The sequence below is a fragment of the Aulonocara stuartgranti genome (assembly GCF_965226115.1).
Source record: "Aulonocara stuartgranti genome assembly, chromosome: 6".
Taxonomy (NCBI): domain Eukaryota; kingdom Metazoa; phylum Chordata; class Actinopteri; order Cichliformes; family Cichlidae; genus Aulonocara; species Aulonocara stuartgranti.
The window spans coordinates 801,162-812,641 of NC_138944.1; the positions used below are offsets into that span (position 1 = coordinate 801,162).

Genomic DNA, 11,480 nt, shown 5'->3' on the forward strand with positions numbered 1-11,480 from the left:
CTAAAGGAGGTACAAAAGGAAGCACTGATGTGTCCTTTCCTTCTTATGCAGACAATCGCACCAGCTCTGCATGATGGCTGCAGCGTGCAGGATAATGCATCATTTAGCTACATCTGCTGTTTTTAGTTGAGCAGAGTGCATCAGTGTTTCCCAAATGCTGTGCCTCGAGGTTTTGGGTCAACCGACCTCATTACTGTAGCTGCTCGAGTGTAGACTGTGTTCACACCGGGTGATAGTGCTACAACCCATGCCTCTGCTCTTCCCACAATAATCTTTGATCTATAGATTATTGTGGGAGGAGGGAATAGCAGTGTTGCATGTTCATTTATCCACTTCGAGGAATCACCAGTAGCACACTTTTTATTTATTAGAAGATTGGATGATTCCATATTATCATGTACATGGATCTCTTTTGTTAAGGCTGTAAAGCAGCTGCAGTCAGACTTTCCAAAAGAGAGTAACCGCCCCGGCAGTTCACAGAGTTTTGTATGAGGATGTGCATCAACTGGTAAAAACTGGTGGGGAGAAGCTGCCCTGCGCTGAGAGGTGACTACAGCTGCACATTATTTTATACTGATATGTCTGCAGGTTTCTAAGTAATTATTCAAGCAGTAAGAAACTAAAGCTTCTATTAAACCCAAATGAGGCCCACACCCAACAGTCCGTCCTTTTACACCTTTCAAGGCGGGAACAATAACATCTGTTCCATTTGTGTCCTTGTACGGGACAGCCGTGGTCACCTGGAGTTTAAACCTGTCCTACACTACCGTCTGTCCTCCAAGTTACCCCACACCCTCCTTTGTTTCCCTCATTCCTCACCCGATAATCACAGCCCAGGCCCGGGGTCAGTCTCTTTGGACAGAGCGGTTACTGTCAGTCAGTTCAATAAACCTCTTACACATGGAAATATGAAATAGCATTGGTCGTTGATCTTTGAGAAACTGTTGTTTAAGAAGCCATTTGATGTGAGACGTCTTTATCAAACCTTATCTTTAAATCCATCAGCCAGTGTTCCTAATTTAGTGGCTGTTTCTGTAACAGAACTATCATCAACAGTATTGTTAGGATGAACATGCAAATGTCATGAGACATGCTGCTTAAGATAAGATAAGATAAGATAAGATAAGATAAGATAAGATAAGATAAGATAAGATAAGATAAGATAAGCTTTATTAGTCTCACATGTGGGAAATTTGTTTTGTTACAGCAGTGCAAAGCTATAAAAATTAGAGAAAAACACTGGAATAAGAGATCAATAGATACTGTCCACAACTGTACACAGTAGAATAGAATAAAATAAAATACTGTATACAATCGAATAAAATAGAAGACAAATGCTATATACAATATGAGTATAATACAACGATGCCAGAAAGAGTTTTGCGCTTAGTGTTATTGCACATGTGTGGATGTGTTTGATCAGCTGGAGTCTTTGTTGTGGAGTCTGACAGCAGTGGGGAGGCCTGTGAAATCTCTCCGTCCCACACCGTGGGTGCTGCAGCCACTGAAGGAGCTGCTCAGTGCTGTCACAGTCTGCTGCATGGGGTGGGAGATGTTGTCCATCAGGGACGACAGCTTTAAGTCCACAACTTAATGGAATCAACAAGTCTTTACTCAACATAACACAGTTTTTATCACATGTTCAGAGAAAGAAGAGGCTCCATGTGAATTTGATTGTGTGCTTTATCAGTGACCCGTCCACTCGCACCTATGATGTGACTCGCAGACACGTTAGAGTCAAAGATGTCGCTTAACTCTGCAATGAGGGGACAGAGCCTGCGACTGAACCTGGGGATAAATTAAAACCTCAAACTCTGACCTAACTTTGATGCTAGTGCCATCACAGTAAAGTAAAGCAGCCATGTGTGTCCACACAGCCACCACACATCACACAGATCATCTGTGTGATGTGTGTATGCTGCATCTATCCACACAGTGTTTTGTTACTTTTACTGTAGTGTACATTAATGTGTTAGTGTAGGTCATGGGCAGATTCAGCTCAGAGTTCACAGTCACAGCACAGCAGTGATTTCCTCACTGTGTGTGCTGTCGCTCGGTCCCTGACGAAACCTGTTTGTCTGAGGGACAATCAGACAAACACATAGTGAGTCTGTGTGAGCACACACATGATCAGGGACAGATGACACTCCCCACAGTGTCTCTGTCACATAGAGGCTCATCGTGCATGTCCTTGTGAACAAACGCTCAGTGACTCAAAAACAGCGAGGGGAGCTCAGGCCTCTACATAGGAGACACCAAACAGCCACTTCATAAACACATAACATAGAAGAGCCACCTCCACAGGACAAGACTCGGCTGTCCATTGGCATCTAAGGTCAAAGGTCACTCTTTCAAGGATGCCAGTGTTCACATTTTGGACAGAGAGGACACCAACTCTCTGCCATCTATAATCCAGTTTTGAGATCCTTCCCAGACGCCTTAACACCCACTCACATCCTCGGCCATGTTCAGCTGTTTTCCACTTTTTCTTTGGTCATTTTAGCCTTTTTGGCCAGGGTGAAGGGAGTACCTGCCATCAAACAAGAAGACAGCCGCATGTAGCTATGATGGTGTTTGCTAGTTCACCTTACATGCATTAATGTAATAACGTGGTTAGCCTACTCAACGTAAATTACACACGAACAACATTAAGCTACTCACGCAGAGAAGAACGGCTGCTGCTGCATCATCATCCTCATCATTTCTGCTACACTGGCAGGGCTAGGGGCCAGGACTCTCCTCTTCGGGTTTTTGGGGGATGTTGCTAACTCCGGGTCTGATAACAGGCACCACACCCGCAGTAGATGCGCTCGGTGTGAGGTCTCGCAGCAAGCTATCAAATACGGCGCATTTCTCGGCTTTTAAAAAAACCGCTATGCGTCGCCAGGTGTTTCATCGGATTCGAGGTGTTACCTCCTTTGACAGTATCACAGTATCAGCTTAAAGCACTTGTTGCTGCTGAGTTTGCATCTTTTGCTGTGAAGTACAGCCAGACTTTGACCGCTTCGCCTTGGACATTTTTAATCTGTAGCTCTGCTCTAAAAGAACGTACGTACCTGGCCCCGCCTACTATTCTCGGAAACGTAAAATGATTGGCTAGAATCCAAAGTGTATGACATCTCAGGGAAAAAAAGCACCGAAATGTGCGCTGCTTTTCGGTCTGGTTACTACCGTTCTTGGCACCAGATACCGGTACCCATCCCTAGCTGAGACTGAAGGAGTCACCTGGATGATGACAAAATGTTTCTCCCACTGAAAACGTCCAGATGAACAGAATCGACTTTTGTGAACATCCATCTTTGAACAGAGGGCGGGGCTTATGACATCAACTGTCTGCCATCTATAATCCAGCTCTGAGATCCTTCCCAGACGCCTTAACGCCCACACACACCCTGGGCCATCTGACCTCAGGAAGTCACATGATAGGGTGGGGCCAGGTTTCACAATGAGCTCACCCGACACTTGTGGGCGACGCCCATTTTCACACCTTGTGGTTTCAGCTGCTTGCTTTTCATGCTCAGCATCTGAGCACTCTACCTCACTCACACAAACACTTTGTATTTATGCACCGACACTGCAATAGATCCATCAGACGTTAGAATCTTGCCCAAGGATATTTGGTTAGTAGGTGACCGGCTCCACCACCCGAGCTACATCCCCCGTGCTGAGATGTCCTGCGAGCACTGCACATCCTGCTTCGTTTTCACTGGTGTCTGGCTGTGAAGCTGAATCATCCACAATGACCCTCAGAGTTAGCCGGCGGTGTTTCCTATGGGTCAGCTCAGAGTGGACAGACTCTGAAACTGCTGTTAACCTTCTGCTGCTGTGGGAGAAGTAATGACATTTAAATGTGACATTTTTCAATAATGCAGTGTGATACCATAACCAACAAGCAGCTAGTAAACACATAGTTTCTCTACAGGAATCAGTGACACAGAATATAAAAGACTGTGCAGTAGGACCTCGGCTCCCTTTTATTTTCAGGAACAGTGTTATACCAACAAATGATTGTCCATGTCTGAGCTGGGGCGATCGTGGCTCAAGAGTTGGGAGTTCGTCTTGTAATCGGAAGGTTGCCGGTTCGAGCCCTGGCTTGGACAGTCTCGGTCGTTGTGTCCTTGGGCAAGACACTTCACCCGTTGCCTACTGGTGGTGGTCAGAGGACCCGGTGGCGCCAGTGTCCGGCAGCCTCGCCTCTGTCAGTGCGCCCCAGGGTGGCTGTGGCTACAATGTAGCTTGCCATCACCAGTGTGTGAATGTGTGTGTGAATGGGTGGATGACTGGATATGTAAAGCGCTTTGGGGTCCTTAGGGACTAGTAAAGCTATATAAATACAGGCCATTTACCATTTACCATTTATGAGCTGTTGGACAATGAACTCTGAATAAGAGTGTTCCTGCCACAGGTTGGAAGCTGCTATTTTATATTTCCCTCTTTTAAGCAGGTAACAGTGTGACAGTAAAAATGTCTTTTTTATTAGGGCTTTGCAATCAAGGCAGCAGAAACTGAACAAACACAACATCACAGCTCTGGAAAGTTATCGCTGGAAATGGCGCCAGAGCGGCTCGATGCTGAGCAGCTTAAATGTGAGCACAGCTACATGGACTTCATGTCTGTGAGCTTTGAGGTTTCAGGTGTTCGAAGGAAAACATGAGAGAGGTCAGAGGTCGTATGGAGGACGGCTGCTTCGTGCTTTATGTCTCCCTTCATGCTGCTCCTGTTGATGCTCAGTGTTCATCCACAAAACTTCCCATCGACGCTGTTCCTCCTTTCCCGGCCGCTCCTAACAAACCTCACCCCAAACTGGAAACGCAGACGGACGAGCTTCATCAGACGCGCTAACACAAAGATTTCTGAAATGCTGGCAGCGCCGAACTGCTTAATGAAAATGCGCTTGGCTCCAGGAAGGATCAGAAGGAAAATCTGTTTCCTGAGAGCTTCTCATCCCGGGATGGAGAGTTTACAGCTGCTGCTGGATGGGGTTCGTCTGTAGGTATATGCTAATCTATGCTAATGGCTCCTGTGTTCCCTCCAGCTGGCTTTGAAGTGAGCGTAGGAGTGCAGAGTTCCTGCATCAGGGAAAAATGGAGCTGCAGGCAGAGCCGAGGCCGTCGGCCTGCGGTCTTAGCGAGACGCTTTCCTTCCACAGAGAGCTCAGCTGCTTGCATTTACGCCGATGACATGAGATAAGGCGCTAACGCTCACCTCAGCAGACGATTGTGGTGTGACGGTTTTCCTGCTCACGTGCGTTTCCTTTTGTTTTGATCCATTTACATGTTTCTGACGCTGGATGCACTGCAGAGATGCAGTTGCTGTTAACAGCCTCTCGCCGCACTCTGCTGTGATGGGTCAGCCACCTGAGTGAGCTCATGCTCCACTTTAAGTTCATGCTTTAGTTTCTTTCAGCTCTAATGCCTCGTTAGGATTTTTATCCTAATGTGCTGCAAAGCCACCAGCTGGTTTCACTCGTGACCCACTAAATGAGAAATCTGCACCTCTGATGTGGAGCCAGGCGTCCCCTCGTGTCACCGCTGGCCCTGTCGCAGCAGTAGCGAGCTTGAAAGAATGTCAGATCCGTCCTTGAACGCGGCGCTGAGCGGGAGTCAGCCGTATGAGGCAGTAACTGGGCTAATGTAATTCATCCTCATGCAGCTCCAGAGCATTTTCTCATGACTTTTTAATGTGGTCTTCCCATAAAAAGCTTAGCCCAGATAAAAGTTAGGTCATTAAGATCAGAGCTTCCAAAAAAAGACTGAACTGATGATCAACAAACACCTGAAGCTCACGAAGCGCAGCCTGTGATCACTGCTTTGAACACAAACACAGAGAGCAGTGTCAACAGCACCAAACTTTGTCCTCGTGTGTCCATCAGACTCCAGGTAAACTCCTGTGACCAGCAGAAGAACAGGAACACAGTTCATTCTGTGTGAGAGGAAGGCTTCCTGTGGCCCATCAGTGCGTTTGTAGCCCACACTGGGAGGATGGGGAAGACGTCAGAGGCCATTGAGACGATGCTTCCTCTGTTTTGACCAACTTTGTTTCAGCAGAGCTTAAAAGCAGAGAAAAGAAGTGATCGTACAAAGCCAGCTCTTCCCCGATGTTCCCTGAGAGTTCCCTAATGTTTGGACTCAAAACCTCTCCTGGAAGCTGTCTGTGAGCTTCCTGCCTCCTACGTTGGGCCCAAAGGAAACTCCTTTCAGACCTGAGGCTCACCTCATTTTCCAGTGACTCTCCACAGGGATCACAGACCGAGGTCTGAGACGCTGCTTTACGCCCAGTATTTTCAGAAGAGAACCACACACCTGCACCAGGATACTACCGCACGCAAAAGTCATGTCGCGCTTTAGCATCGTTTCAGCCATTTCAGCCACCCTTGCACAGATGCTGCATCCGCGGTGGCTGAAAATACGAGCATATGATTAGTTTGATTGGTTTTTACCACCTGTTCATTGATGAGTGGGTGCAGAGAGTCTCAGACTGTACGCAGGGAGGAGCTGCAGCAGCCTGAAAAGGTGAGATTTTTGGAGAAAATTTGCCGTTTCTTTGCTTCCAGTTTGAACTTCTTCTACTCCTCTATGAGCTGATGTGGAGGTTTTGTGTGGGTGGTCACGCGGCGCTCAGATTCACAGTTCGCTGTGACTACAGCACAGTTTCAGCTAGATTAGAGACCTGGACGCAGCGTTTCACTTTGTTCGCTGTAAAACATGTTGATGAAGAATGAACAAATGTGAAGCCCTTCAAATGTTTATGGAAAACAGCGTTCCTCCCTGAGAGCGCAGCTCGGTGGTGTAAACAGTTTGGTGTGTGTGTGCAGAAACAAGGACATGCTGCTGAGGGTGAAGAAAAAAACGTAGAGTCGAGCAGGCTCGTTCCCTCCCTCCCTCACAGATGTTGGGAAACTCGTGCTGAAAGCAGAGCCTGCAGATAGAAAACGCGAGGAAGACTCTCTGCACGCTCAGAAGGGAGCGACGACGGTCCGGCTTGATGATCGGCGCCGTGGCGATGGATTTCAGCCGTGGAGGCAATAATGAGCCCGCTCACTCGTCCTGATTGTTTCAGTGTTTTGATTTTTGAAGAAGCTTTCTTTAAAACGTGTCAAAAAACAAAAAGCTTTTTCTGCAAAACTTTACAGCACAAACTTTGAGTTACGAGGAGCCGCAGGGGAGACGAGCAGCTTTCATCTCCTCCTCGGAAACACTAAGAGAAACTCTGAAGTCTCTAAAGTTGCAGCTTGTGTGGAGATCACAGACTTTTAAATTTAACCAAGCTTTAACAGGAAGCCCAGAGGTGGATGTGCTGATTCTGCTCCCACAACAATCCAAAGATTTCCACACTGTCGTCTCAGAGAGAGACAGCAGGAGCACTGATGCTAACCTTCAGTTTGTTTCACCTCGGTTTGGATGGTAGTTCGAAACTGCTGCTGGACGTGGACCAAAGGAAAACATGAACACAACCTTCATCCAAGCTTTAAAGTGAGGAATTTAGTGAAATATCTTAAATATCTCAGGCAACGTAAGCTGTGGCATAAAGATCTGGAAAATAAGGGATGAACGCTGATGTCCAAGCGTCCTCTTTCTGTAACTGGACTGCAGAGTTTGAACTGAGGGCTGTTTCCGATTGAAAGTTACGCCCAAGCAGAACCTCACCTGCACCCTTCCATAAAGACGCTGTCATGACTCGGATCGTAGCCGACTCTCTCGCAGAAATACTGGCGTAAGCGTTTGGACCGTTGACTCTCTGCTGGCTTCAAATAGAGATGGTTACCCCGCAACCAAACAAGCCCCACGTGTGCCTGACGGCAGTCCTCATCGTGACCAGCCTGGCACTCATAGACGCCTACCTGGTGGAGCAGAATCCGGGTTCCCGGAGGCTCGCTGTGTGCGTCACCGTGTTGGCAAGCGACGCGTGTTTCCTCGTCGTCCTTCGATACGTGGCCGTCTGGGCTGGGTCAGAGGTGCACACCGCGAGGCGAGGCTATGCCATGATGCTCTGGTTCTTCTACATCTTTGTCTTGGAGATCAAGGTCTACTTTGTTTATCAGAACTACAAGTCCCAGGACACGGCCGCAGGTGTGGAGGTGGTGGATGTAGGTGTGTCCCGGAGAGGTCTTACGCTGCTGCTGTCCATCTGCATTCCCATTGTGTTCATAACACTGGCTGCGATAGATCACCTGGAGTACTTGCGACCATACAAAAAAAGAGAGGAGATACGGAGCCGCCTGTTCTGGGTGGTGCTGGACCTGCTGGATGTCGTGGATGTTCAAGCGAACCTGTGGGAGCTTCAAAGTGAAGGACTCCCTCTGTGGGTGGAGGGTTTGATGTTCTTCTACTGCTACATCCTCCTCCTGGTGCTGCCGTGTGTCTCCCTGAGCGAGATCAGCATGCAGGGGGTGAACATCGTCCCCCACAAAATGATGCTCTATCCCATCCTCAGCCTCGCCACCATCAACATCATCACCCTCCTGATCCGCACGGGAAACCTGCTGGTCTACGGGGACATCCGAGTGTCGGGGATCATGATGGGAAAGAATGTGATCGCCATCTTAATGAAGAGCTGCAGCCTGCTGCAGTACAGGAAACACCAGCCGGTTGCTCCTCCGGCGGATCGGGGCGCCGAGATCCAGAAGAACTCTCAGGAGGAGGTTCAGGTGTACGGCGGTCAGCACGTGGGGCTGCCCAGAGTCGTGATTGAGGACTTCACCAGCATCCCAGAAGAGGAGGAAGAGGAGGAAGAAGGCGAGGAGGGCGGTGATGATGCCAGTCAACAAGAGGTGAGCTTGAATGGCGATGAGATAAAAGAAGGAGAAACCCAACTGAAGCGACGGGACACGACTGGTTTGGGATAAATGAGCATCTGCGGTGCCGTGGAGAAACTTCCCGATCTGAGGAGCACAGGTTGACTCAGCGTCTGCAGTCCCAGAATCCAACATGCTCTCACTGCGTTGCTGTAATACTGATCAACAGGTTGGACATTTCTTCAGATTCTTGTTCATGAACTCAAACGTGACCGTTTCTAAGGAAAGGTCGTTTTTGTTGTTGTTGTCCTGCTCTTGCTCTGATATAAAAAGAATTTCACTTAAAACATGAGTAGAAATCATCTTGTTCACACAGATATATGGTGGGGATGTAAAATTCATTTTTAGAGTGCTGAAATTAAACCTGTCACACGTCTCTGAGAACCAGTCACTTGGAAAATGCCCTGAAAGCTTCTTGTTGGCAGGTTCAGATTGATGCTGCTCTCATGTCTGTGAGCAGATATGAAGTAGAGCCGATTTGGGCTCAGAGGGCTCTGATGTAATCTGAGAGAATTGAAACACTAGCTCAGCCTGTTAGGTCCATAAACAGTAACACAAATCCAAGCGAACCCTTCCTCAGTGTCAGTGTTGAAGCCGCACAGCAGCTCCTCAGCATGAAGAGAAGATATCGTGGATGAAAATGATGATTCTTCACTGGCTGAGGAGACGATGCTGGAGCTTTTACCTGGTGTGCTTCCACACATTACACTTATAAAGATACGGGCCGTGTGAGGAAAGGAGCAAGGGAGGTGGCGTCGTTACCTGAACAGGTGTAATCTCAGTTTCTGGACACTTTTCAGAGTACGGACGTTTGGTGAAGAAGTTGTTTCTCAGGATATTCATAAATTATGACAGAGCAACAGACGTCAACTCAGCGACACGACCAGCAAACGGCTGACAAGGCTCCGTCCTACCTGTAGAAGTCCATCATCATGTAACGCAGGGCTGAGGTGACTGTGCTGCTTTTGTTGATGGTTCATATTTGGAAAAGAAAACTAATAAAATGACTAAAATACAATTTGAAGCCAGTATGCTTTCAAAGCAAAGCAGCTTTGTGGTCAGTCTAAAATGTGAAAGTTTAGTTTCCTGTTTGCAGACTCTTCGTTTTATCTGCCTTCAGGTCTGATTTTAAGTTTTTTCCCTCTTATTTCAAAGCCAGTGCACGAACATGTAAACAGAATCATCCCTGCAGTACGCCAGTGTGGCCACAAGATGGAGCCAGACCTCACACATTAAAATAAATTCATCGTCAGGTGAAGGACAAATTAAAAAAGAAGAAAAGAGAATTAAAATGTGATGGTGATGCCATTTCAGGCAGAAAAACACTGGCAGTAAACTGCTTGTTTTTTCTTTCTTTTCCAGGGCAGCTGTTCAGCTCCGTAAAGCTCTCCTACAGACACGCATGAGCATGTTTGTGCTGTTTCTCTGCTCTGTTTAAATCGCAGTAATTATCACAAAGAGGCTACACTGAGACCGCTGAGTTCATTTTTAAAGGGGACATGAAACTCTAATTTACCCCCCTAAACCCTGCCGTCAAACACTCACACAGATGTAACTATAAAATATTATATTTCCTAAACACATCCAAACAGTTTACAGCATCAGAGGTTGACATAACAAGACTGAAGTCGAAATCCTGACGTCCATCAGCAGGTCCTCAGCTTTACTGTCTCCTTCACCATCAGTCCTCACTTCTAATATGAAGGAATCCAGTCAGTGAGATGATGTGACGTGATGTTCTTTTTCACCTACTTTCCCTGCAGATCGTGGTTCAGGAAGAAACGTAGTTGTTTGTGGTGTGATGAGTATGAAGTAAACTGTCTGCATGTGCTTTATTGCATGAATTAGTGCTGATCGTGTCAGCTGACTGCTCTCAGCCAGAGGAGGAAAAATCAGCTTCTGTTGGTCTGGTAACCACCTGTCACCTGACTCAGACAGGCTCTCCTCCACAGTCCTCGTTTATAAAGTGCTTCACAAACCCAAATATGACGACTAACAGCTGGAATTTCCCGCTTCAGTGCAGCAAGCCAAACACCGAACAGCCACAGTGTATCCTCGGTTTAACATAAGATCATTGTTGCAGCACTGACCTGTTCGCTTACACTGATGTTTAGTTTTAGTGTCCTCATTTTCCTCTGAGGTATCGATTCTGTCACTAGTTAGCTAACATTTCAATTCAATTCAACTTTATTTACACAGCGCCAAATCACAACAGTCGCCTCAAGGCGCTTTATATTGTAAGGGAGACCCTACAATAACACATACAGAGAAAAACCCAACAGTCATATGACCCCCTATGAGCAGCACTTTGGCGACAGTGGGAAGGAAAAACTCCCTTTTAACAGGAAGAAACCTCCAGCAGAACCAGGCTCAGGGAGGGGCGGGGCCATCTGCTGTGATTGGTTGGGGTGAGAGAAGGAAGACAGGATAAAGACATGCTGTGGAAGAGAGACAGAGGTTAATAATAGAATAGAATAGAATAGAATAGAATAGAATTCAACTTTATTGTCATTGCACATGCACAGGTACAGGGCAACGAAATGCAGTTTGCATCCATCCAGAAGTGCTTTAGTGATATAGATATATTACAATATATATTAGCAATAATATAGATATGTGAGTATATTACAGAAATGGGTCTATTATGGTATGTTATAATGTACACGGTATGAAGTATGTTGTGAAT

The 11,480-nt window shown here is 46.9% G+C and overlaps 1 protein-coding gene across 1 annotated transcript; it reads left to right on the top strand.

Annotated features, from left to right (window-relative positions):
- Positions 1-7,756: 7,756 nt before the first annotated feature.
- Positions 7,757-9,102, top strand: LOC309707990 (transmembrane protein 121-like; the record flags this gene model as incomplete). Its single annotated transcript, XM_082535664.1, has 1 exon — positions 7,757-9,102. The coding sequence occupies one exon, from the start codon at positions 7,757-7,759 to the stop codon at positions 8,843-8,845; it is 1,089 nt and encodes a 362-aa protein (XP_082391790.1). The 3' UTR covers positions 8,846-9,102.
- Positions 9,103-11,480: the final 2,378 nt, after the last annotated feature.